The sequence below is a fragment of the Balearica regulorum genome, chromosome 4 (genome assembly GCF_011004875.1).
Source record: "Balearica regulorum gibbericeps isolate bBalReg1 chromosome 4, bBalReg1.pri, whole genome shotgun sequence".
Taxonomy (NCBI): domain Eukaryota; kingdom Metazoa; phylum Chordata; class Aves; order Gruiformes; family Gruidae; genus Balearica; species Balearica regulorum.
The window spans coordinates 57108168-57135895 of record NC_046187.1 but is presented as its reverse complement, the minus strand read 5'-3'; the positions used below and the strand labels follow the sequence as shown (position 1 = coordinate 57135895).

General features: G+C 41.9%; 1 protein-coding gene across 3 annotated transcripts; it reads left to right on the top strand.

The window, feature by feature from the left end:
• The first annotated feature begins 953 nt into the window (after positions 1-953).
• Positions 954-27191, top strand: KLF3 (KLF transcription factor 3). Of its 3 annotated transcripts, none has more exons than XM_075752317.1 (7): positions 954-1346; positions 5485-5523; positions 12390-12486; positions 19427-19922; positions 20371-20521; positions 24970-25130; positions 26241-27191. In XM_075752317.1, exons 3-7 carry the CDS (start codon positions 12430-12432, stop codon positions 26420-26422), a joined length of 1047 nt encoding a protein of 348 aa, XP_075608432.1. In that variant the 5' UTR covers positions 954-1346; positions 5485-5523; positions 12390-12429; the 3' UTR covers positions 26423-27191. The 3 variants fall into 3 exon arrangements, with proteins under 3 accessions (XP_075608432.1, XP_075608434.1, XP_075608433.1); XM_075752318.1 differs by lacking the exon at positions 954-1346 and adding an exon at positions 1897-2035; XM_075752319.1 differs by lacking the exon at positions 5485-5523.
• The last annotated feature ends 537 nt before the right edge of the window (positions 27192-27728 follow it).

The following is a 27728-nucleotide window of genomic DNA, read 5'->3' as shown; positions in this document are numbered from 1 at the left end:
CCAGCCGCCCCCCGGACAGGGCGGCAGCCGCCGCCGCTGCCCCGCTCCCGCTCCGCCGGCTGCGAGAAGCGCCCGGAGAGGGGGAGGACTGGGGTAAGGAGAACACCTGCCCCCGGCCGGTGCCAACCGCGGGGCTGGGCAGGCAGGGGCAGCGCGGGGGGACGGGCCGCTCCGGGGCCGCCGCCTCCGCCTCGGGGAGGCCGAGCCGAGGTGAGCTGGCAGCGCCTCTCCTCGTCTGCCCCTTTCCCTCCCGCTCGGAGCCTCTCCCTGGCGGGAGCGCACCCGGGCACGACGGGCTGATCGCAGCCATAAAAAAACACCCCGGCACGGGCCTCAGGCAGCCGTCAGTCCCGGCGGCCGGGACGGGCGAGCCGCCAAGCCGGGGCGGAGGCGGGCCGTCACCTCTGCCCCACGCCCGCCGCGCTCCGGCCGCCAGCCCACGCCTCGGCCCGCCTCGCCTGGCCACGGCCCGGCCCCGCCACCTCCCCGGCGCGACGGGGCGCGGCGCGGGCAGCCCCGCGGCGGCAGGGCCGGAGGAACCGCCGCCCGGCTCCGCGCCGCCCCGCTCCCTTTCCCAGCCCCCGCCGGCGAAGCCAGCTCGGCGGCAGCGCCCCAGAGCGAGCACCTCCCTTCCTTCCCCCCGGGCGCTGGGTGTTGCTGTTGTTTTGCTGCTGCCGCCGCAGGTCGGCCGGGGTGGGCGCGGAGGGAGGGGAAGGGGTGCGCTGCGGGGCCAGGTGCCAGGCGCACGCCTCTGCCTGACACACGGGCGGGGAGGAGGAGCTGGACGGGCAGGTTTGTCAGCGGGGCGGTGGCGGCCCCGCTGCGCTCCCCTCCCCGAGCTGCTGGGGATAATTAGTGTCTGTGCGAGTCCGTCTGCCCCTGGGAGGCAGGGCGGGCGGTGGGGAGTCACGGCGTGCCCGGCTGTTTGTGCGCGGTGACTCGCCCCGGCCCCTCGGCGGAGCCTCCACCCCGCGGGCGGGGAACCGCCCGGCCCGCCCGGCCGCGCTCCTCTCCGTGACCCTCCCACCGCCACTCACCCCGCCGGCCCGGGGAGCCTGGCAGGGCGAGCGGCGCCGGCGTCATGTGACAGCGCGGCCCGGTGCCAGGAGCCCGGGGGGGAAGGCGAGCGAGCGGGCGGAGGGCGGGAGGCAGGGCGGCGGGCGGGCAGCTCCTCCTCGCACACAGACCCGGAGCCAGCGCGGAGGCGCCTCAGCCGCGGGGACGCGGGACACGCCGGCCTCGCGCCTAGGTGCCGCCGGAGCGCCTCCAGCCCCCGCCACCTAGCGCGACCCCCGGCACTGCGGGAGTCGACGGAAGCCCGGCGCCCTCCGCACCGCCCGCCGAGCGTAAGTGTGAGGGAGGGCGGGGGGGTGGGGGGCCGGGCTGTGCCGGCTGCGGGATGGAGGTGTCGGAGGAGGAAAGTTTCCAGGCGCTGCGACCGGTACGGATCCCGGGGCGGCAAGGGATAGGACGCCGCCGGCAATCCGGGGAGCGGGAGCCGCGGGCGGGCCGGGGTGCGGCGGGGACAGGATCTCCGCCCGCCCGCCGCGGTGGGGAGAGGGGAGCAGGATTCCTCTCGGGGGGCGCGGGGGCTCACAGCAGGGCTCCCTCCGCGGCGCCTGTGAAACTTCCTGCGTGGCCGCCGGCGCCGTGAGGCGGCGGGAGCAAGGGGCGGGGGGGGGGCTGCCGCTGTCCGTCGCGCCCGCCCGGGCGGGCAGCGCACCTGTGTGGCCGCCGGCGCCGCTCGGGGCCGGGGCCACCTCCCCCGCGGCGCCCTCCCCCGCTGGCCGCGCTCCCTGGCGGGGGGGGCCCTGGGGCCTCCCGCCGCCCGCCTCTGGCAGGGGGGGCCCTGGGGCCTCCCGCCGCCCGCCTCTGGCAGGGGGGGGCCTGCGGGCCGCCCGCCCCTCAGGGCCGCCCTCCCGCCGAGCGGGGCCGCAGTTCCCGGCCTCCCGTCGGAGCGTGGCAGGCTCGTCTTCGGTTAGAGACTGAAATGTCATCGGATCCCGCACGGGATATCGTGCCGGACGAAACGGAGGTGAAAAGTATAGCGGGGTTCCTCGGTTCTGAGGGCGGTGGGGGAGATACCGGGGCAGGAGCTCGTCGCGTCACCAGTTTAACTCCCGCTGAAGTCAAGGATGAGACCGGCTCTCAAAACCGTATCCCTCGTATTGTCATCTAACCTTAGCACCCCTTAGCCGTGATGTAGGCGAAGTTGAAACGCGTAGTGCCTAGGACAGCACCGCAGTTAAGTGTGGAGTTAGAAATAAGTACCGTAATTAGCTTCCGTTTCTGGATGCCATATTTTATTTTTTTTTAAAGCCGAAATGGGAATAGGGGTTATTTGCTTTGGACCTGTGTCAGGTGAGCACCTGGCACAGCTGGGGGAGCCCTGGAAAAGGAAGGTTCAGCAACAGGAGCCCATGCTGGGAGATCACAGCACCTAACCAGAGGTTGGGAGGACTATTTCAGAATAGCTCAAGTGGTCATTCAAGAGTTACATGAAAAAAAAATACATTAAAGTAGCTTTGTGTACTGCCCTGATGATTCGGGTACTGTACCTGCACTGTCTGCTGTGTTTTATTTGCTTCCTTGCCTTTGAAAATTCAGGAAGTGTCACTGTTTGTGGAGCTGAACTCAGAGTTTTATTGTTGGGAAAAGCTGAATTTGGGTGGTTGATAGGAGAGCTTTGAAGACTTGACTTTATTTAAACTAATAACCATAAATGTTTATTACCTGTATTGAAAACAAAGGATTACACTGCTGCCCACTAATGATTTTTCCATAGTATACTTTTAAGATACACTGTCTTGATAATTGCACGAGGACCTGCTTCTTGTGTGAGAGGCATTACATCTGAATTTGATAATCCTGCCTGATGCAGAAGAGATTTACTTCACACTAACTCTCCTCTTTTATTTTTAAGAATATTTTGTTTAGTATCACAATACAAAAAACCTGAAGCTGACTTGAGTGGCCTTTTTTATTTTTTCCCAAGCAGGCAAATACTTCCCCCTGCCCCTAGCACACCCTGTCATAAATATGTTATAGACCACAAGGAGACTGGGGGTAAAGGCAGGGAAAAAGAAAAAGATACTAAATGATCTCTCCCTTCCTTGAGAAACTGCAAAATTTCGTCTAAGTAGCAGAGTTGTGAGGGAGCTCTTAGGTACTGTGAGGATTTGGCCTAGGCAACACCTGTTTAGCCAAAAGCAAAAGTCTTCAGATAAATAATGATGTAAATGTGAGTGAGATTAGTCAAAGACTCTGAGATAATAGAGATGGGAGTTATACAACCACCAAATTACTTATATTTCCAGATTCCGTACAAAGAAAGTAAGAAACCGATACTATTGGCATACCTACACATTGCTGTGTAGATGTTGTACTGGCTGGTTGTCACCTCATGTGGTTGTTAAACTTCAGCCATGAAACCTCACTGCAATTAGGAGTGTTTCTGTGGTGCTTGTCCACATAATTTGCCGTAATGCTTTCTCACATTGGATAATATTAGATGTCCCACCCATGGTATATAAATAACCGATGCAAAGTATGTAAGAGAAGAGAATTTGAAACCCTGGCTTTGAAGGAAAACGAATGTTGAAGTTATTCTATTGCATGACATCTAGGCAAGATGTGCCTTTCCTCTGCCTCATGTCGTCAGCTTTTTTCATTTATTCAGCTGTATATTTGGATGCTTCAAAAATAAAAGCATTATATCCATGAAAAATCAGGTCCTGAGATGACATCTGAGTGCACACGAAACAAGTATGTAGAAGGCTAAGCATGTGGCAGCTTAGAAAAATATGCTTGGGTACACTGAGAGATGTTGGTCCTCAGCTATTGAGCAGTACGGAACAAAGGCGAGACACTGTCCAAGAGCAACCCCAAGCTTTACAAATCACTCCTGCAATGGTCTCATCCCCCTAGCTCTGCCTATGAAGAAGGTGTTACTGTCAGGCTGGGTGCTGCCTGTTTGATGTCATGAAGCTGTAGCTCTTTTTAGCTACTGGCATTCTGTAAATACAGTAATAAACCAACTGGTCCTAGGGAAGGTTTCAGCTAATCGTCGTGACCTGTGGTGTCTAAAAATCTCCTGCTCCCTTATGTTAAGGGAGCCTGTTTGTAAATAGGGCAGGTCCCTGCATAAGGACAGTGTTTTTATTCACACCCAATGAACAAACACCTCCACCCACTGTTGTTGTTTTAAAAGACTCCAGCTGCTCATGAATATAGGGTCAGGGAGGGCCGCCTAAATGTTTCTCTGTGCTTTCTCCCCAGCGCAGCCAGCAGAGCTGTTTCCTGTTCTTTGTTTCAAGGCTGGGGTTTGCGTCACACATTCCAAGTGGCATATGTGGTGCTCTTTCCTGTTTCAGGCTGTTTTCTGGCAGATTGGTAGCCTCGTCCAGGCCCCTTGTCACTGCCCCTCAACTCCCAATCCCCACCCAATGAGTTATCATGTCTCTACACACTCATGATTGCTTAAGATGCCTGTGTTATGTCATAATGAGGTTTCCAAGTTAACCTTTAACGCACGCCCTCAACTCCAATATAGTTATGGGGGTGAACTGGAGAGCTTCGCTCCCTTTGCTGAAAACTTGTACTCAAGTCTCCAGAAAGTCAGGAGCCAGTTTTCTGCTCTTGCTTGCTCATCAGCCGATCTGGAATAGCTCCGTTAAAGTCACGGAGTTACACTGGTGTAAAAAGAGTGTGAGAAGAGAATCCACATCTGTAGGCTCATACTTGTAAGAAGGTTTTGACTTCTGCCCTTACCCAACCTGAATGGCCCACTGTAAGCACTTTGTATTGCCAGATCTCAAAAGGAATAGATATTTTCTACTTATACAAACTAGAAGATTCACTGTCTTCTAGATGTAAGACAGAAAATGAGGCACTGCTGACTGACTTTTCTTTGGAATAAATAGGTATGGTTGTCTCACATTTTGCATAAAAATAAACCTTTTACTCCTGTTCTTATATTTGTCTTCTCCCCCACCCTGTTGCAGGCAGACATAGAGAAATATCGAGGAGATTCAGAAAGGGAACATAAATCTTTCTGTTGCTTTGAATCTGACAGAAGAAGAGCTAAAGGACCCAAGCCAAAGCTCACTGAAATCAAGAGAAAGACTTGCATTAACTTCAGTGGGCTTTGAATCAGGCCCTAGATGAAAATGCAAGATGGAGTGTTTATTCTTCTCTGTCACTTATGGGGCGGAATATGCATGGTTTCTGTACACACAGAAATACTTTCACCCTTTCATTTTACTCATTTCTTATTTCAGTCATTTTTTAAGTAATCTTTTAGTTCCTGCTGTTGCTCTTTTGGATGCAAAAAGTTAGCTGTTTGTGATAACTGCAGGTATCTTCTAAGAAGTATCCGAAATACATGCTTTAAACTTCCTCTTTCAGGGCTTAATTGTATGTGAAAAATATTTTTTACTGAATTATGTGCACATCCTTATGCCAACTTGTTTTTTGTCTGTTCAGAAATCCAGATAACAAGAAGGATTTGGCCACACAGTTTTGGTAAGTTGATTATTTTCATTTGTTACTCTCAGTTGTTTTTACTTAGTTGTTTTTCTGTTAATTTTAGAACATCATGGATGAGTTTATCCATTAGAACCTGATTAAATATCTTCATTCTGGTACTGGTAATTTGCACAGGATTTCAAATGTATTTAATCTTTTCTTCCCATGACAGAGGAAGAGTGTTGCATTTAACTGCATTTAATATTGGAAACTGGTCTATAATAAATGCAGTAAATTTTGTGGTTCATACCTTTTTGTAGCTAGAAGTTCTACAAAATCAGGGACTGAGATTGAAATTATAATAGTTTTGTAAACCAACTTTTTAATATTAATTAACATTGCTAACAGGAGGTCTTTTAGAGTTCTTTCATGCTGTCAGCATTGAAGCTTTGTGTTTTCATTCCGAGGCTAGCTGCTTCCAATCCAGAATATGAAGTTTGGCAGAGCTGGTTTTAGGAGAGATTTAACCCTTCCCTGTTAAGCATTCACTTGATGCTGAGGCTTCCTTTGAAGGTTTTGTAGCTGTAGTTGATATCTCCCATGGGAAGGAAGTGTAAGTGTAGACCAGCCAAATGGAAAGATAAAGCTCTAACAGGTTTTTAATAGTAAACTAAGTCAAAATGGAAAAAAAACCAAACACATGGTCTTCCCATCATGCAGTCAGTGTGTGTTACCAGCAAACTAACCTGATCCATGAAGGCATGGCAGACTTTCCACTTTTAAAGAGTCTAAGCTGCTTTGATCACTGTGTCATTTGTACCCACTACACTATCCAGCTCTTCTTCTCCGTTTTTTTTCCCCACTTCTGTAGGTACATACAAGTTCATTGACATTTGCCCTGTATTCAAATCCTCATTCAAATTAATCATTTAGGCTATTATTCATAAATGTACACTTTCTTTCTTTAGGATTAGATTTTTTTTTTCTTCTTTCCCATGCTATCAAAAATGTTGAATCTCTGTTTCATAGGTTACATGAAATAGCAGAACTCTTTACATCAGAGTATTTTCTGTCATTCTTCCCTTGTAATAAAAATAGAGGATTTATATTTCTCCTTTTAAATTATCTTCAAAATTAACCTCTTAAGAAAAACACAACAAAAAAAGTTCAGTTTGGAAGGGAAAGATTATCATACCATTCCACATACTTCACTTGTTTTCAAAAGTCTGATCTTTTATCCTTTCTAGACTGTTTCTCCTTCTAAGAAGTAGCTTGAGACAGGAAACCAGACAGCAGTCTGCCCTGATAAGGGAGAATACTGCCTAATGGAGGTGCCTCAAGAGCTTTTCTTTCTCTCTCCCTTAGGTTCAGCAAATGTAGAACTGAAGCTTGAACAGGGTTTCCATGGGCTCCATTTTTCCTAGCTAGAGAAGATATTTTCGTAATACCACACTGCAAGAACTTTTTTGCCCCAGATTTTTACATACAAGAAAGCCATTTCCAGGCATGTGGCTTCAAAGAGCCTGCAACAGTATTACCATAAATTTAATAGGAATACTGATTAGTCTGCCACACAGCTGATAAATGGTTATGTCAAAGCAGTTCTAGGTCAAAGTGATGTCAGCTAAGTTAGGATGCGCAAGTTCTGCAAAAACCCCACATTTTTCAGCCTGCTTGCAGTTCTGAAAGGAGGAAGGTAAAAGATTTTCAAGTCGATAAAAAGCAAAAACAGTCTGAAATACAGAATCCTATAAAAATTCTTTTTCTTCATGCCTACCAAGTAAAACTTTCAGCAGAAAATTTTTGCCTGCATACCATTTTCTTCTTACACAATATTCTAACTTTTTCAACAGTTATTACCATTTCCCAGTGGAAATCCAGTGAATAAACAAACACAGAAGGCTGCCTATCAGTGAAACGTTTTCTTGGTGTACTAGTTCTTCATGATTTTCCGCCTGCTGTTGTTCATGGGTTGGGTGCTCTGGTCCCTTCCCCCAGCACCGTGTTTGGACTTTTGCTCCTTCCCCTGTTCCTGCTCGCTTTGACTGAGTCTGGCTGCTGTGCTGAGCTGGAGAGTTTCTTTGCCTGCTGCTATTTTGGGGCCCAGTGCAGTTAAGTGCTTGCTTACTTCCCATTAAAGTTAATGGAACTTTAGAAACACTTTTTTGCTGACTCAGGTCTTGATGAGCAACTAGTACAGCAAGTGCAAACGTATCTTGTTACTAGTCCTGGAAAACTTTTTTCTACCCTTTCCAGGGAATCCTGCTCTCAGAAACTGTTTTTTCTCTGCCAAACTCTCTTTCAAGGTTCCACTGAAGAAGACTTCTCACCCAGGTTCAGAAAACCTCCCCACCCTTTGGATTTCATCAGTGGAGAGTCTTCTGATATTATCACTTCTCCTTAGTATCAGGGGAAGTTTGACTCGAAGCTCGCAGAAGAAGTAATAGTTTCAGAGCAACAGTGTAAGTCCCAAAGGGCTTGGACCTAAGAGCTTTGGCCACATGACTTACATGGGCTGCTAGATACCAACAGTGCTGCAAGAGCTGCAGTGTCTCTGCGGAGGGCACTCATGCGGTGCTAATTTAGCAGATATCATTACATTATTCTGTAATTATACCAACAATAACAATCATACCTTGAAGCTTTTAGACAAAGCCTCACTGTACCATGGGGCAGCATCTCTTGCTTCCCCCAGGCACAAAGAATGAGAAAGCAAACCCTGTGCGTGCTTTCATGCAGGGTGAAGAGAGGCAGAATTTATGGTCACCACCACCCTGTCCGCAGCAAGAATCAGGTCACTGACTGCTCTTCCAGGTATTAAATGAGAGCAAAGGCTCTATGTTAGAGGGAGGCTTTGAAGTTGTTGGATGTGCACAGTCAAAACTGGCCTTCCACCCCACCCTTTCCTTTCATAACGGGTCTGCAGAGTTGGTGGACCTTGAAGCTAGATGTACAGAACTGCTGGGAGCAGCTGCAATGCAGTTGCTCTTCTCCAGCTGCTCTGCAGTGCAGATGTGTAGTCTGGTTGCATTCTTGAACAGCTTTGCTTGTTTCATCCAGGGTAAATAATCTGTACAAGTCCTTACTGTCAGAATACACATCAAGTACCTTTAAGCTTTTGTTTACTCTTAATTATGTCTCTGAAACAGTAAACTACACCTGTCAGGAAGTTAATATGGAGAAGTCTTCAATCCTGACAAGGCAATGAGCTCTACTGATGATGAACTTCCCTTCTGGAAGGGATACTTTGCTGCCTGTTGGATCATAAGGGCAGAGTTTGTGTTTTTTCTGGCTTGCTGTCTTCACTGGACTTCAGATAGGAAAATACAGAGGGATTTTGCCTGGACTTTACCTTGCACCTGTCCTTATTTGCATACAAAAACCCATTGCTTCATTTGTCTTTCTGAAGTACAGGGTGTGAGCACAATCTTATCAAAAGCCATGTCCTGTTTGGACAAGTTGGACTGACTTGGCAGAAATCCACAGGGTGGAGTGAATGGGAGGAGGCAAGAAAGTAAAACTGGGTGGCTTGTTAGCAGAAAAAGAGGGAGAGCAAAAAAAAGAGAGGGTGGAATGTTTGCCTACCGGATTGTAGTTAATTATTTCGTTTCAGATTACATGCGTTTCACATTCTTTTAACCCACATGAAAAAACCTTTCCATGCAAAATAGTTTATCTAATAACGTGAAAGACAAAGGCCCTTATTTTTTAATACACTTAGTATGAGTGTATTGTTACTTCCTCACTGATTTTTTCCAGGGTACCTCAGGAATGAGAGGCAGTATTTTGATTTTCCAGAAATTAGTTGTATTTACTAAACAATTTGTGGGCTCTCAAACAAGTGCATTATGAAATCTGTGTGTAAAGTAGAACCCAACTGTTTTTTCATTCCTCTGTAATAGAAACAGATAAGGCTGTTTACCTTCCCTGTTGCCCCCTTCTGAAATGTTTAGGAGAGCGCGATTGGGAGGTTTTGAGTTAGTAGGCATGATTTTACAAAGAGATCAGGAAAAACTACTGACTTCTTACTAGCAGTAGCATGCTTTGTGTGTGAAGGCACATACATGTATTTTGTTTGTGAATGTGGCCCAAGCAATCAGTTTGGAGCATTATTTTTAAATACAAAGAGAATTGTTTTGTGAGCTTATTTGCAGCCTTAGGAAAGTGTCCTTGTGAGCTAAATTTTAAATGCCAGACCTGAAGCTGGTTTATATTGATTCTATAGCAGCTCTGTCAGTTTCCACCAAATAAGAATCTGAATCTCTGATCTGGACCAACAGGACCAAGCGTTATATATTAATTAATTTTCCTTTCTTGAAAATTGGTTTCCAGTTACTATCAAATGAGGAAAAGAAACCTACTGCTTCAGAGTAACGTGATAAAGAAGTGCTCAATATCTGTACTATGATGCAGCAATAAAAGTAACGTTTTCCTCTGCTGTTCTTAGATGACTGCACCTGAGAAAGATTGAGAGTTAATTTTCACTTTTATTCAGGGCATTACACTTTCTGTTGTCTATGTCAGTCTAATTCCTGCACAGTAATTTAGAGCCCTCTCAGGAAACGCTGAAATGTACTGCATGACATGTGAAATGTGTATTGAGTGTCTTTCACACACTTCCTTGAAGTAAAAAGTGAAAAGGAGTAACTCTTAAACTGAAGAAAATCCAATTCTAAACCAACAAAAATGGCAGAAGGAGTAGCCTGGGAGCATGACTGCTTGGTTAGGACAAACTCCTTTCCCTTTCCCTTTCCCTTTCCCTTTCCCTTTCCCTTTCCCTTTCCCTTTCCCTTTCCCTTTCCCTTTCCCTTTCCCTTTCCCTTTCCCTTTCCCTTTCCCTTTCCCTTTTCCTCTCCTCTCCTCTCCTCTCCTCTCTCTTTCTCTTGCTCCCCCCTTCCTTCCTTCCTGCCTCCCTCCTCCCACCCTCCCTCCACTACAGTACAAATTGGTGTGTCACTTTATCTATGCACATATAAACTAAAAAATTACAGTTTCTGGAAACCTGAAAGCAAGTAGTTCCAGATTCTTATATGTGAGGTCTGAGATGCTACATTTTACTGTAAATATTTTTTTATGTCTAAAAGTATAACTTTTTTTCTGTTTTCACAATGCATGTATATGTGTGGGAGTGTGTGGGAGTGACACATAGATACACACATATATATTCAATATATAGATATGTGGATATATTTCTGGAAAAACAGTTTTCTGAAACATTAGTTCTAGCTATGTGTAATGTTAACCTGAAAAAGATAACCATTCAAAGAAAAATAGTATAGTTAATAACTTTCTCACAGACATACATAAAGTATTGACAAAATTACCACAACTTGTAGCAACTAGTACCATCTTACACAACTGCCTCTAAAATAAACCATGTTAAGTTTAAACTGGAAATTGCATTTTGCTGCTCTATTTGTTTCACTTTATTTTTTTTTTGCAACTTGTTTTTTTCAGGTCTTTGACTTTTGTAAGAATTATGAAGATACTTTAATTTACTTTCGATACTTGTTTGTTTGCATTATTCAAAATGTACACTGTTTTAATATATTTCCATACTTCATTCATATACCTGAATAATTAATTATAGACTTGTAACAACTCATGCCATCTTTTTCTGGAAGCTCCTAACAAATTTTTATGTATAACTACACATGATAGTTAATTGCAAGATTGTTCATTAGTGTAGGCTTATTAGAATTTTTTTAATTTGAGCAGGTACATCTTAAATTTTTCATGTAAATTTCTGGGAGAGTTTTCCAGCCCCAACTACAAATCTGTTGTTCAGCCTTTAGCCTACTTCCGCAGGGTGAAATTGTCTGGATGGTGTAGTCTGGCTGTATTCGTTTATTTCCAGTGCCATCTACTGGTCAAAATTGAATTTGTGTAATTTATTTTTTTGTCCTCACATCTTAATAGAGGTCATATCTCTTCCAGGCAGGGCTGTGCACTGTACAGTGTATGGTCAGAACTTGCTCCTTTAACATCACTTATATACATCACTTGAGGTTATACATTATAAAAGCTTGCCAACATCTAAATGGCATTGAGAACAACTTCCCTTTACTTCTCTTGGTTTTTACTCTGTACCCTTACGGCTTACCCCAGAAGAGGTATCTCCTCCTTTCCTTCACAGCATCTTTCCAAGTTGACCATGACAAATGCATAGTCTGATAGTTAAGTTATGGCACGCTTTATGCTAAATACTTTTACTTCAGGGAGTTTGAGATAAGCTAAAATTGGACAAGTGAGGTTGAACACTCTGTAGAAAAAAAACGAAGCTGCAAAGAATACAAGCACATTTTGAAGTGCTGTTCTTTTGCACAGTTAGCACAATTTGTTGTTGAATTGTCACTAAATCTATTAGTTCAGAGAAATAACTGATGTATTTTTTATTTTAAGTCATTGCAGCATGTTGAATGTACCTCACCAAATTAGTCCTGGATTTTAGTCTTTGTTTTGCATTAATTTCAATGTCACTGTATGTGAAAGTTTCAACTTTTCTATCAGGACAAGAGATACCCTCTCCAGCATCAGTTCACTGTATTATCAGCTAAACAAGATTATTCTGAAGTTACAATGCCAATGAGAAATGCATAGTCTAAACTGTGATGCGTTTACGCACTAATGACAGCTAATAAAAGTGACAATTCTGTGATCTTGGTGTCCTGACATGCACAATAAAAATTCAAATTAGCTTTCATTAAAGTGAGCAGATATTCATTTGTTTCAATAGCAATTGGGAAAGAACAAACTTACAATAACTGAAATATTTAAATGAAGCCCAGTCAAATATTTAAGAAGCTATGTTAGAGATGGATAAATATTCACATTAATCTGACAAAATAGTAAGTTCTTTACAGTTCAGAAAGTTGATTAGGGGGTTTCCTGTGGCTTTCTAACACCTTGTCTTTCCCCTGCAGGCCAGGACATCAGAGGCATCAGAACAGGTGAATAAAAAAGATGCTAATGTTTGACCCAGTCCCTATCAAGCAAGAAGCCATGGAGCCTGTTTCAGTGGTAAGACTTCTAAAATATTTTAGCTTTTGTGATGACTCTAGTTTTTCCATCTTTAAATTCATATCAAGTTTTCTCTAAGCTTTGGACTAGCCTAGGAAAGGCTGTGAAGTTATATTTTGGTTTTAGGGCAAATTTACATTCTAGGAAAACTATTTCTGTAGTTTATTATTTTATTGCCTCTAAATGACCTGCCCCATTACCTCTGCTGGTGCTCCCATCCCCAGAGCAGAAGAGAGAACATCCAAGTACTCCTCAGCCCCTGCAGTGCAAATATGGTCTCTGTAGCTCATGCCGCTGATGGAGGTGGGTTGAGTTAACCAGACTTCACAGTGAAGTGGCAAGAGCCTGTGGTTTCGATGTTACACCTTTGAACTAAATGAACAGCTGCTGACTGTCCCCTTTTCTCTTTCTCTCTTGGTCTTGAAAACATGCCTAGGGCTAACTCTGCACTCTAACCAGCAGAAGATTAACCCTGACAAAAAAAGTAAGGGCTTTTTGCTGGGTAAGCTGGATGCATTACCTTACCACGGGAACAGATGAGAACCAGGGCAGCGGAGGAGGAATGGGGAAAACAGGGGAAGGGGGGATTTTTCGATTGGGTTAATTTTCCATCAGCTTGGTGTGTAGGGTCAGCTCAGAGAAGAGTCTGATAAGCAAGAGCAGTGGGAATGTGTAGCTGGGAGGGAGACAGTGGGAATTGAGATGACCCTATTCGTTTATTTCCAGTGAAATGCAGCCTTAGGAAGCGGTTTCATGTATACTTCACCTATTCAACTGCAGGCTACTGCTGAAGGGGAAGGTTCAGGCTTTTCTCCCTCCTTTCCAGCTTCGTGTCTTTGTATGACATGAAGCAATTGTGTGGCCACAGAATGATTTGGATCCTTTGCATTGGTTCATTGAATGGTCAGAATTGCTAACCAACCAAAAATACCCTTTTTTTTTTGGTCAGATCAGGAAGCTGATCTGACTCATTCTGCAGCTGCTCAAAGCTAGAGTAAGGGGAAGGGGGAGGATGAGGGATTGGGACCTCCTCTTTCAGCAGTAGCCTGCAATAAGATCAGATTAAGTGTAACATGAAACCACACCCTGAGAAAGGATGACCAATTAAAAGAGTGAAGTCAGTGTGCATAGAGTGCATTAAACTCATGCTCTGAAGGGCATCTTTTAGTGAAAAGTTTGCTGCCTGTTTTATTTAAAATGTAGAATAATTGTCATCAATTTAAATGCATCTGTAAGCAGTCTATTTTCTTCAGTGCTATTAATAATGCTTTTTGAGAGTTAAGTTTATATGCATTTTTAAATTACAGTTTGACTTTCATGAGATTTATTTACTTGAGAGAGATAGAAAAATAACTCATCTATCACTGAGGGTGTATGACAAATTCCAATATTTGGGTCAAGAAAGGTCAAACAAACCTTAGTACTGGCCAGTCTGTCTGTCACTTCAGTCACAATTACTGCTTAACCTTATTAAGATTAGTGGTGATTAGCTGCAATTATGTAAGTATATCTAATGGTGTCCATGAAAGGCAGAAAATGAGCCACTTTTACAATAAAAGTGTCATTACACAAATAACAGAAAATCACTACAGTGACACTGTGGGCTGTCTTTTGTTACATATCTGCCTTCATCTCCCAAGGAAGGTACTGCAGTGGCTTGGGATGATGCACATGAGAGAGACAAGATCCTGCCCCAGACAGTTGTATGCTTCTGCAAAATGGGACAGGGTCGGTCCCTCAACAGGCTAACCAGGAGAGGAGTGAGCAGTCTTCCCAGACCAGCAGATGAAGGAAAAACTGCAGTGGGAAGAACAAGGGAGCATTTCTGAGCCAAGTGCATTTCAAGACTGTAGTTCTAAATGCTGCTTATTCTATATCACTTGCTCCTTGCAGACATGTGGTATGTTCCATGCATTGGCCCTCTGGAGTCATCTGGGGTGTTCTTGTAACTTGGTGTCATCACTCTGACCAGCTGTTAGAGACTATTCAGAGCATTTTACCAAATCTGTATGCTTTCATTTTCATTACTGCGTAATGAAAAAAAAAAGCAGGAAAGGAAAAGCATAAAGTCCAGAGGAAAAGACATTTTTTGAGAGTCTCATGGAGAATTACTCTGGTTTCCCTCGGGCTGAGGAGTGTGTGTGTTTCAGTTTCTGTACACACACAGGCTGTTTAGTCCCAAACCCTCAAGGTCCTGGCTTCTGCAGCACTTCTTGGTCTTGCAGCTTCCTTGGAGCCCTGCTGTCATGGTTCCCCAGCAGAAACTACTCTGGAAACACCTGTAAAGGGAGAAATTGTGGTATGGACAGAACATAGGAAAGAATAGCAGCCACTGAGTAGGTTAGTTTTCTTGACCACCTTTAGAGAAGTTGGAAGGAAAGGGAAACTGTTAGTGTGACGTTCTGGAGGTGCTGAGCATAGCATTCAGTTCACTGTGGGCTGACGTAACTCAGAATTCTTAAATCAGGATTTATTCGTACTGTATCTGGCATTCTCATAGTATCAATAGAGGCCAAACTAAATGAAGCCCCTTAGGAATTATTCGTTATTTTACCTAACCATACACTGTCCGTAGGTATAAGGTCTGTCTTTTAAAAATCCCATTAGTTGGGGTGGGAGAAGGAAATAAATTATGGTTTTGACACCTCTGTATTTCAGGGTGTGTGGCTGAAAGGATTAACTATACTTCTCAGATGACTGAAGCTTGCACCCACAGTATTTCATCACTCTACCAACAGCTCATGCTACTTAGTGAATTGAATTATTGAACACATTTTATGATAGTTCTTAATGAACTAGTGACAGAGTCATCTGAGTCGTACCTAACTATTTGCTGCAAGGACTTGTTAAACATTCGGACAGATACCAGTTACCATTTAGTTAAAGACGTTGCTTTTTTATGTGTTACCATCTTTCTTTGAATTGAAATAAACAGTTTTTCTCTGCCCTTCCATCAGTCGAAAAACTGTTTGACCCATTTTTAGCTATGTGCTACATGAGCGGTTGAAGTCTTAAGTAGTATACTAGAATACAAATTTCATGTGATGAGAATGATTTTTGTTTATTAGCTACTATTTGGATTAAATCCCATTCATCCTTTTACATGATACTGATTTGACAAATAGTGTAAGCAGGTTCTTCACCTATTTCTGTTTTTTCAAGAGGCTGGCTAAATTTTAAAGTTAAATTCATAGGGTAATGTAGTTTATAAAAGACTTGGTGAATTACTTCATAATCTGTTGCCTGTACAACAAAGAAGTTGTGTCTCTGTGGCGATATAACAGAATTTAGCACATTATCAGATTAGTGCTTCATAATGTCCCCTTGTGGAAGGAAGCAGCAGTCTTCTGGGTGGCAATACGTGTGCTTGAGCCATGTTTGGCCAGTCTTTATTCTTGAGAGATTGTCAAGAGGAAAAGCATGGTGATTCTCCATTTGGATTTATTGATTTACTTGTATGAGACACATGGATACGACTCAAAAATATTAGAAGCTCCTTTGGCTTATTTACCAGTTTCTTTGTGGCTTCAGTGCTCTGGGTTTTATTATGGACAAACATCAAGGAAAGGTAATTGTTTTGTAAGGTTCAGAGAGGGAAAGTGATGATATCAAATATAAAAAAAGAGCTAGATGGAGAATGTAAAGGAGAATATATTTTGAAAAACAATCCTGCATCTTTATAGTAAACTACTGTAGTGACATACTATTTTGCATAGGGATGTTTAGGATAGCAGAAATTACAGGAAAGTGGGAATTTGTTGGGTTATTTTCAAGCCAAGTCAGACCAAACTCCTACATACACTGTTAAATCCCACAGTAGACAGCCAAGGAAAATGTATCAGCTTAAATATTTTAGGCAACAGAGCAATGATGTCTAATTTTGCCTTGTTCCACTAGAATGGTTTGCATAAATTCAAGGACAGGTGAGAAAAGACTGCTCTTGCAGGCTATGAAGTACACTCTTGGTTCCTGGAGTTGGTGGAGTTAGAAAGCCAAACAGTGGGAGTTGGGCTTGCTTTCTTTTGTTGTTTGCTATTGTTAATGCGCCTTATTTACAGAGAGAGACCATGAAGTCTTCCTCACTCTCCCATCCCATATCCACCAAGGGGTACTGAGCCCTTCCCTGGCAAAGAAAGGGAAAGCAACTTAACCAAATTTGAAAGCAGTGGTTCATATCTACCTAATGGCAATTGATGTGTTCCAGGGAGCTAGAAACTGAAACTTTACTATGCTAAAAGATACAGGAAGCTTAACTTTAGAACCAGGAGATAGATCTGAGGGTGACTTACTCCAGTATTAAGGGTTTCAACCACACTTCGTTGATAGTGACGCAGAATTGTTTTCCACCAGAGTGTCTGATTGACATTAGATATCCTCCTTTTGATTGTCCTAGCATCCTTCTCATCTTTTTCACCCTTTCTGTTCCCACACAGATAATTTGTCGCACCACATTTTTCTATCACAACTTTTATCTGCAGTTCAGATAGAAACATAGCAATTAAAATCTCAGAAAGAAGAAGAGTTTAGAAGGATGATTCCGTTTCCCCAAACTGCCAGAAAAAAATAGCTGATGTTAAATCTGTGCCAGCTTAATTACAACAACGAAAACCGTCTATGCAAAATAATGCAAGGCATATGAGGTAAAATACCAAGTCCCTAAAATAATAATCTCTTAAAAACATAATTATTTTTTTTCCTAATTGTTGGAAAGTATTTCTTGCTTGTCTAAATATATTTTACTTTTCCAGTTTACAGTTCTCTGCACAACATGTTAATAGTTTGGTATTTTTTTTTCAACACATACATGGTGTTACTTGAAGAGTTGAAAGAGGATAACTGTTCATATAGTAAGGTTACAGCTTGGAGATGCTTTTTTCTTTAATAGACTCACTGACCGAAAACATTTCCTAAGATTTAAATTGCATAGTCTTTTTCCTCTCTAGTATTCTTGCAATGAAAGAAATGTTTGTAGGTAGTGAGTGACCTTGTGATCATCCCTGTCATACCCGCAGCACTGTAAATGCACTGATGGTTAGTGGTGGAACGTTTACAATTTGTTGAAGCTGAGTGGACTTTGTATGGTAAACCAATAACAGCACTTTTAACAGAAGTACTTATAGATATCTCTTATGCATTTAAATTTTGGATTTTTGCCTATGCCCATAACTTTATCAGATTTAGTAGATATTAAATACTGTTCAGTATTAAACTCTACCAATATTCAGTGGCCTTCATCACTTAGAATGCTAATAATTCCATCATTTGGCTCAGCAGTGGTGGCAAATCTATAGAACTTGTTTTAGTCAGCATCACTTGCAATAATGGCCTTTGAATACAATTCTGAGAAACCAGTTACCATTGAAGATGAACGTTTTTATAGATTGAATTTGTAAGAATAGTCATAAGGAGAATAAATAAAGTTTCAGAGGTTTTAATGTAGTATTTACTGTTTGAAGATTAATCACCATTTTTATATGATGCTTTGTTAGAGTATATTATGGAATAGGTGACTCAGCGTTGTTGTTTGTCATCACAGTGCTATGAATGCAGCAGGAAAATTTACTATTTTCTAAATTCACTGTTTCAAACAATAACTGAAAAGAAAAATAGATTTGAGTCATTTTGTAAAAGTACCTTTACTTAAGGTTGACATTTAAAATCAACGAACTGTCCCTCACGGGGAAGACAGAGGTAAGAAACCAGGAAGATGTATTGCTAGAAGTTTTCACCCCAAGAAAAAAATAATTGAAATGTCATGAAAATGTTTGTATAAAAATACAGTAGTTTTATACTTCTAATCTGTTTCAATTTTTACCATTTTGAACATTTTTTTTAATCTCACACATCAAAGACTTTTTGGTGCCAAATAATTCAGCAGGTTTTTAATAATTGGTGTGAAACTGCGTAGCCTTAATATGAAGCTTTACTTACCTAGAATCCAAAGATAGCATTTTATTTCAAAACATTTACAACACCTAAGGGCTAAAAAACTGTGTGGATTGCATTTTCTGTGGTTTTCTGCTATGTTAGAACATCACATCAGTTTCCATTTTAAGTTATCTGTTAGTAAACAACCTTAGTTTTCAAAACTTTTTAAATGCAAAATTGATCTGGATAGTTCTTCAATTATACTATACTCTGCAATGAATGTTAATACTTCTTGGTTTACAAAAAATATTTCCACTACAATGTGGAGATCGTCACATAGCCAAGATTAGCTTTGGGGTTTATGTGATCTTGAAATAAGAACTGCTAGCTACCACTAACAGGAATATTCTTCCAACAGGCCAAATGTTTATCCTTGTACTAGTTTTCCAAAATCAGACTGTCTACTTAGCTACTTTATTTCTAAAAAAAAAAAAAAAGTGTTTAGAATTTACCCTTTGCACTCTTGAGTTTCTCACCTGTTGCCTATATAGTTTAGCTGTCTCTTTTATTGCTTGTAGGGTTCAGATACATAATTTCTTGCTTTAGTGGTGATTGTTTTCCAGTTACTTAAGCAATTGATTGGGACGCATTACTTGCAATCTAAGTCCAATTTAACTCCCCTCTTGCTTGACTTCATGTTCCTCAGTTTACAGTTGTATCCTGGGCATAGCACCATGTATCTCCCAGATCAGCTAAGTAATGTGCAGCTTAGTGTATGAACAGCAGTTTTTAAGGGAGAAAAAGAGTTGAATAAGCCTTGAGGATTTCTTTTCATCACCTGTTTTACATTTCTTCTGAAACAGTTAGCGAATCAATACTTGAATAACTTCCTTTTTGTGAAATCTTAGGCTTTATTTAATTCACTTTTATTTAGAAAGCACATTAAAGTCCTTTCTTGAAACTTTTTCATTTTGCCTCAGTTTTATTAGCCACTTTTCTTTTTCAGCAGTAATTGTGTGTGTGTTGACTTATTATTTGATTTTCTTTATTTTTTTTTCATTCCTTCGGACAGTCATACCCGTCCAACTACATGGACCAAATGAAGCCAAACAAATACAGCGTCATTTATTCTACACCAAGTATGTTGCACAACAAGTTCTACTCAAACCCCGAAGGACTATCAAATGGAATCCAAATGGAGCCAGTAGACCTTACAGTGAACAAACGGAGCTCACCACCTTCAACTGGAAGTTCTCCTTCCCCCCTAAAATTTCAGACTGTGCATAGGAGAACTTCACCTGGATTGACTCTGTCCTCACCCAGCTCACCTCTCAGTAAATTCACACCATCACCCCCAGGAGTACAGCCTATTTCCATGCCAATAACAATCCCACCTGTAATGGCCGCTGCTCTTTCACGCCACGGACTGAGAAGCCCTGGAATACTTCCGGTTATACAGCCTGTTGTGGTCCAGCCGGTTCCTTTTATGTATGCTCCCCATCTTCAGCAGCCCATCATGGTGTCCACAGTTCTTGCAGATGAGATGGAAACTCCAAGTAGCATGCAAGGTTGGTGGTGTCAGAGTTTTTTATGCTGTCTCATCCTGAGAAAATAGCTGTATATCCAAGCACTTTTTTGTGTGTTTTTTGCATTGTAGGAAATGGAACATAATTCTTCTAAAATATGCAGGCATGGAATTTACTGTGTAAATATTTTACCAAACTTACCAAGGTCGCATTCTGTTCTGATTTATACCTGCATAAAGCTGTTTATCTACTGAGATTTGGACTGATAAAAATGTACTGACGAAAATGGATAGAATTGTTTTGAATCATAGTTCACCAGGAGGCAGACTAAAACTGGAAGATTTTGTATTTTAGCATAAATTGTTGCACTAAATGTAGAGCTGGGGAATTTCTTTTGTTTTAACTCTAGATTTTTACATATTTTTTTTGTTTTCATAACACTCCATATTTTTGATGTGTTGCCTTCCCTCTCCTACCCTCCCCTATACAGTGCCTGTCATTGAGTCTTATGAGAAGCCCCCACTGAAGAAAGCAATCAAAGTAGAGCCAGGGAGTGAACCATCAAAGACTGACTTCTATCCTGAGCAAATATCACCTCCAATGATGACCTCATTGTCTCCCCAGCAAGTAATGTTGCAAGAGTAAGTAGCTTACAGTGGTCCCAAGATCAGCAGAAGAATGAAAAGCAGTTAATTGCAGTAGTTACCAATTTTGAGGATCAGGAGGGAGTGTTGCTGTGCTTTAGAACGTGATAAAATAGAGAAAAACATCCTTCCCCTCCACTGCCACTGTGAAATGTGATTTCAACTTCCCCCCCCCCCTTAGCAATACAGGAGTTGGTAAGTATTTATACATTGCAAACACATAGATCTGCCATTTATATAATGCATTTCTAAGGTAATGCTAGTCCCAGTCCTACAGTTTACTGAAAGCAGGACTCCCAGTAAGCCAGTGACACCTGTTCATGTAAAACCAGCCGCAAACTGGAAAGATACTGTAAAGACACTTCATAGTGATCTCTGTATTCATGTTACCTAAAATACCTTTCTTTAAAAAGATTCTTGGAACTGTCTTTTCTTGGAGGACCTCTTTGTCTTTTAAAAAATTATGGCTACTTGGTGGAAAAAACCTCAGGCCTACAAGTTTTGTATATATCCACTGAAATTCCATGTTTACCTAAGGCCATTGTTCCGTGGGTGGGTTTTTTTGGCAGCTCAAGTAGTTCCTGAAGCTCACTTTCCTTCCAGCCACTTGTTTCCACCCCAGTACCAACTCATTGTGCAACTGTTACGGGGGCCAGTGCATGAACCGGATCATAGATCTACGTGGGTTTCAAACAGTCCTGTTTGCAGAAGGCAGAGCAAGGGCTAGAAAGACAAAGTAAGGTCTGGGGCAGAAACTTTTTAATGGAAAATATTAAAAATTTCTCAGGAAGTACCTGAGGAGCCATGGGCACCCTTCCATGTCCCATTTTCCTAGGGAAAATTCTGTCGACTTAGCAAAATGATGGAATGGCCCAGAGCCCAGCTCATCCTTCAGCAGGCAGTGGTCTGGGCAGGCATGCAGGCTGCCGGCACGGCTCTGGCAGGAGCTCAAGTTAGGAACTGAGCTGGGCTTATGGTACGTGACCTGGAATCCATTTCTGCCCTTTCTTCCTGCCCACTGTTGCCCTCGGAGTGGTTGTACAAGACCTCACCTCCTAGAGTGGGGAAAAAATGCTCCAAGCCAGACTCCTAACACCAGTGTGTGAGTGCGGGGTTACGCAGAAAGAGAGAGAAAGCGTGGGACAAGCGGTCTTCTGCAATTTCTTCAGAAGGCAGCCTCTTCCTCCTGCTTATGACCGTTCCCAGGTTAGAAGGCACTGTGGCTTCAGGGCTAGCTGCATTCTGCACAGCCTTCTTGTGGGCACCCCTCCTTGTTTTCAAGTCTTTAACCAGCTTAGATGCAGTTTCTAGGCTGCAGGCTCTTTGCAATTAACTAGTTGCCAGCTAGCTTTTATAAACTATACGCTGTTTATTTAAAAATAACCTTATATGTTTTATTATAATAAACATAATAAAATAATAAACATCCATGTTTATTAGGTGGTTACTTATCTTCCATAATGAACCTGCCATACAAGGGAGTCAGGCCTGTACGTACTTGGAACTAACTTCTGCTAGGTCAGGACTGTCAAACGGTTCAGTTTACTTTTGTTCTTTGTTAGGCCTCTAACAAGAGCAAACCAGTATGTGCTGTTCCTGGCCAATACCACACCCTTCCTCCAGGGCTGAGACTTCTGCAGACTTGTCACCTGCGTTAGGGATTTGCATTAATTATTTCCCAATGAGTCCAGTTTCCGCAGGAAACCCATCTGCTGAGCAAAGAATATAAAATTTGGTATAACATGTATGTAGTGTTAGAAGAATTACTTGAAGAGTCCATGTTTCCAAAGCATCTTCTCTGCTTGCCCATGCAGAGCATTATGTTTACGGCGACCCTGTCCTCACACTGTAATGGCTTAAATTGCTTCCTGTAGAGCTGCAGTTCTTGCCCGTTCCTGAAGCCAGCCCTTTCCAGTTCGCATTCTGCTGTATGCACAACTAGAAGTTTGTAAATCGTAGTTATCTTTTTATCATTTAAAAAAAATACATAGACAAATCACACAAGTTACAAGATGAGACACTTAGACCTTTATAAATTTTCCTGTTGTCTCACGGCTTCATCAGCCTCTCTGTATTATGAGCTACAGTTAGGCAATGATTTTTTATCATTTTTCATAGATTCCAACTGCCCAAAGTGCACTATTCAGACACATAAGCTATTAAAGGGGCATAGGAAACCTTCAATCTCACTTTTAAGTGACTGATTGTGCTTTAGTGTTAGGTTTTGGCAGACACATTATACATATATAAAATGTTGGTGGCATTTCTGTAGGGATCGATGGATTTTCTAGTGTGTCTGATAATTGACATAACTATACAGTTATTTCTAAAGTCAAACTTAAGGTAATAATCTCTGACCAAATATAAGAAGCCTAATTAACATTGTATTTTCTTGTAAGTGTCAAAGTCTAACTCATGCTGTCAGCATACTGTGGTCTGTTGATGAAGAAAAAGCTGTTGAAATTGTAACATGATTTTTGGAAGATAGTCTTATCTATTAAAGAATGACACTTGAATGATTAGATGTAAGTGAATTTGTATCTGGTTGTGTAAGAGTGAATGAAGGAATTAGGGCTGTGCTTTTATTGTTGGCACTTAATATTTACCGCTGATTTTTGACGCCGCCTTAACCATTTTTTTAAACTGCCACACCCCATCTGATTATTGATAACATTCTGTAGTCTTGCCAGCCTCCTTTCCTCTAAATGGAAAATGAGACAGAGACAGTGCTTTATTTTACACGCTCTTAGATTGAAAACCATCACAAACAGTGTACAGCCAATATCCTTTTTCTCCCCTTTTCCGGGTATTACTCTGTCCAGGACTAGCCTCCACACATAGGGATTTAAAGCAAGCTTGCTTACTTTCCTAAGCCAGAGCTTCTCCAAAACGACTAGTATGCAACACCGTTAAAACTGAGCATTGCTTTAGAGAAGCATTTCTTTGGAAGCTAAAAGCCTGCCTTTCTTGTTTAAGAGTATGTACACCTGTGCCTAACACCACCCTCTGGGATTTCCTGCTGTTAGAATATTTTTAAGTAGATGTAATGTGTACTTGAACCTGAAGCATACATCACTCAACAGTCACAGAAACACCCAAGACAGAGAATTTGGCTCCAAATTTCAAGCTTGTACCTCTAATAAAAGAATTAGTAACAGAATTAAACTTTTCCCACATTGGTAATTCCCATGCTGCTGCTGTGGACAGTAATAGAAAGTTTTTTTTCTTGTTAAACCACGCACAAGATTTTCTGTCTTAGAAAATGTTCTGTCTTTTCTGCCCTTTATTTTGCTGAGGGAAGTAGTTATTCAGTGTTTCTGAAAAGTAGGCCCTAAAGGAACTTGGTTTAAGTAACTAATACAATCTAGTGTTATAAAACATAATTCGATCAGTAAAGAAATGTGAAATACAGAGAAAAGACAGGAGTTCTAGAAAGCTTACTTCTGTCACATGGAGGAGCTGGTCTTCCCGCAAGGAATGCTAATAACTGCAGATTATCTACTAACTTTCAGTTAAAAGCTAAAAATATATTAAAAGCAATGATACAGATCTGCTAACGGGTTGAAAAATGCAATTTCATGCTTGAGGTTGCAGAATTGGTAATGCCAATTACCTTTTTGATGAACAAACTTATTTCCTTTTCTAACACTAACATGGAAGAAAGACTCAAGGTTGTCCTGAATTCTACAGCAGGGGTGTTGTTCAAACCTAAATATCCACAGTCAGTGACACCCTTTCAGATGCTCGATGTGTTTTCACGTGCACAAATGTTTATGTTTTTGTTTGTTACAGAAGTCCATATGTAGTTACCACATGTCTTACCTGCACTGTACCTGTGGGCTTCAAAAGCCAAAAATGATGTTTATGAAGGTGGAGGGACAACTTCAGACATCCTGTGGGTGTGCCACACAGGCTTAGCTCTACTTTTAGGAATTGACGTCAGTGGTATAGGGAGGCCGCACCCTCCTGCCAGCACCAAACAGGAAATTCTTAATTACTCTCTAAAGGAGTGGCTGGAACAATCAAGATTGAGTTCTGCTTTGAAAACCTAAAGATACAATTTCTGTAATAATATGGAATAGCTGTTTCCAATTACAAGCAAATTTGTTACATTTGAAGAAGAAAAAAGTTCACAATGAACTCGGAGTTTGAGAAATCTGGGTTTGACTGAAAAACAGGAATTCGGACTTTCTAAGTTTAAAAAAAGCTAGGGAGTAGTAAAAATGGCTACGTCATGCCACAAAGTGAGCAAACACTTAAAAATATTACTGCTAGAATACACAAAATTTGCTAAACCCTCTTGAATTTTTCGACACGCATGTAATGTTGTTCTTTCTGCCAAGAGACAGAGTGGTAGTGAATGAAGGGCTCTGTCATGAATCATATTAGCTGAGGTTTGCTGTGCTAAATGCTTTTCATTTTTAACATTCAATTTGACTTTGCAGGAATCACCCTTCAGTTATAGTTCAGCCAGGAAAGAGACCTTTACCTGTGGAATCTCCAGACACACAAAGAAAACGCAGAATACATCGATGTGATTATGAAGGCTGCAACAAAGTCTACACTAAAAGCTCCCATCTGAAAGCTCACAGAAGAACCCATACAGGTTTGAGCATCACTGTGCTTTTCTTTCATCAAGTCTATGGTAAAATAGAAGACTAAGCTTTTAGTTTGTGCTAATGGCCAGGTGACCACAGGTGTAGATAACAAAACAACAGAAGTTAAATCTGGCATCGTTCTGAATATAGGCTGAGCAAAAGCAGGAAAAACCCACAACAGGAGACTGTAAACCAAAGCAGGATCACGGTGTGTGCTGGTATGCTTTACATTCACTGGCTCTGTGCTCGTTTTCTGTCCAGTTCCTTGGAGATTACTCATTCTATACACCCAGTAAACACCAAATTGCACTACCTCACCTCTTACATCACTTAAATTTGACTGAGACTTCCATGGGAGTAGCCCATTTACAAAAGTCTGGACTGTGTGCTAAATACAAACACATCTGCTTCATGTGGACATGCTAACCACTGGTCTGATAGTGCTCTTTTCTGAGCAAGTGTTCCAATAAGCATATCCCCATCCCTGTTCATCATGGCATGCTGAATGAATGTACGTAGATCCATGGTTTTTACAAACATAATGGGACGCTTCTAGGTAAAATGGAGGCCAGCTCATGTCTGTCTTACACCAATCCAGCCCTTTACCTGTTGGGCAGCACAGTGGTGTTAAGAAGGAGAAGAATCATGTATTAGAAAGTAATGATCGGGAGAGATTTTAAGTTGAGCTACTTGTGACAGTGGTGCCAGTTACTTATACTACTGTAACTTTAAGATTTCTGCCTGCTGTGCTGAATGGTAGCACCAGTCCTTTCCCCCAACTAATATCGAATATGAGGTCCTGGTTTTGAAAATATTGAACAAATGCTTAAACCTTCACACTTCTGGGTTTGATGAGACAAAACAAGTGCTAATATGGCAGAGGGAGGAAGAGAGAGACAATAAAAAATAAGTTGTGGCAGGAAACAAATTTTTGATCTGTTAACTTCGTCTACACAGTTTCTAGTGCAGAGTACTCTGCAGCCCAGTGCTGTTTGGAGGCTTTTTGAGGAAGCATTAAAGTACTTGCTGAAATTTGACAAGGCAAGAGGATAAATCTGTTGAATATTTAACCGATGCGTTCATGTCTTAAATCCCCACTTCTGTGTTTCTTTCTCCAGGTGAAAAACCATACAAATGCACTTGGGAGGGATGCACGTGGAAGTTTGCTCGTTCTGATGAACTAACACGGCATTTCCGCAAGCATACAGGAATCAAACCTTTTCAGTGCCCAGACTGTGACCGTAGCTTTTCACGTTCGGACCATCTTGCCCTTCACAGAAAACGCCACATGCTAGTCTGAATGTCTTCTGTCCCTGACTCCTGTCACACTTTTTTTTTTCTTTTTTTTTTTACACATGCATTTTAATTTGGATTCAGCTGGTCTGAATCTCTTGAGTTTATACCATTAAAAGCTTACATATGGTCAGTAACAGATGTTATCTAACCCTTCTGTGTCCTTGCCACGGGTCAGACCTAAAGAATGTGAACACTTTTTTTTTTTTCTTTCTCCTGGGGATGCTAAGCAAACCCTTTCTGCAGACAGTATGTTTAATGTATCCATTGTGAATAAGGGAATTTGTAAACTAACACCTTTTGTTGGTTTCTTCATATAATCAACCCAGCATATACTGATAAAGTAGTAAATGTTATTGAATACCCAAAATGCTAGTCCTTGCCAGAGACTTTTATTTATGTGCCCTGTAAGGTATATGCTCTTATTTTCTTCTCCACAATGCAATGAATGGACTCTTCCCAACCACATTGATTTCTGCAATATGGTTAATGCAACAGTTTTAGAAAGACATCTGATTTAGAAATCCCCTCTGCCTAAACAATGAATAACACTGTAGAAATAAATCTAAGCAATATAATTACTTCACAGAAAGATTAAATCATAGTATCGTTTACCCCAGTCAAGAAGAAAAATTGGCAAGAATTGTTCCATACATAATAGTGTGCATCTAAACCAATGTCATCTGTCTTCTGTATTATAGTGTAGTACATATCCTTGTTTTTATTGCATAATGCCCTGGTGGATTTGGTAAATGAAGACCTTGTGTGACACTGTATGTCTGGTTTCTGTGCAAGTGTATGAATGGAACACACACGGTACTCTCCTGTGACATGGCATTAAATGATATTCATAGAAAACTACCACACCTCATTTCAGGGATCTAGGCTATCCCTCTACAATCACCCCTTTACATTTCCTCTAAATAATTTTTTCTTTTTGCTGTACCTCAGAAAATAGCATTACATCAAAAATGTTCCAAACTGTATTGTTGTGAGTGCCACTTCAATACAGTATTTAAAATTACTAATCCATAATATTTTTATGAGAAGATGGCATCAGATACGAAGCACTTCTGATGATAAATTGAGTCATGTATCCATTCTGGATAAAAATGCGTACCAAATCAGCCATTTGATAACTCTGATCTGTGACTCTGGTAGTCTCAATGGTAGGTAGATGAAGCTTTCCTGTGCTTGTGGCTATTGCCTTAAAATATCCCATCAGCAAGTCATAACTCCCATGTCAGTTAGCAAGCACAACTTGATAGAAAAACTGAATTCAAGCAACCTGCAGTTGACCCTAGAAATGTTCC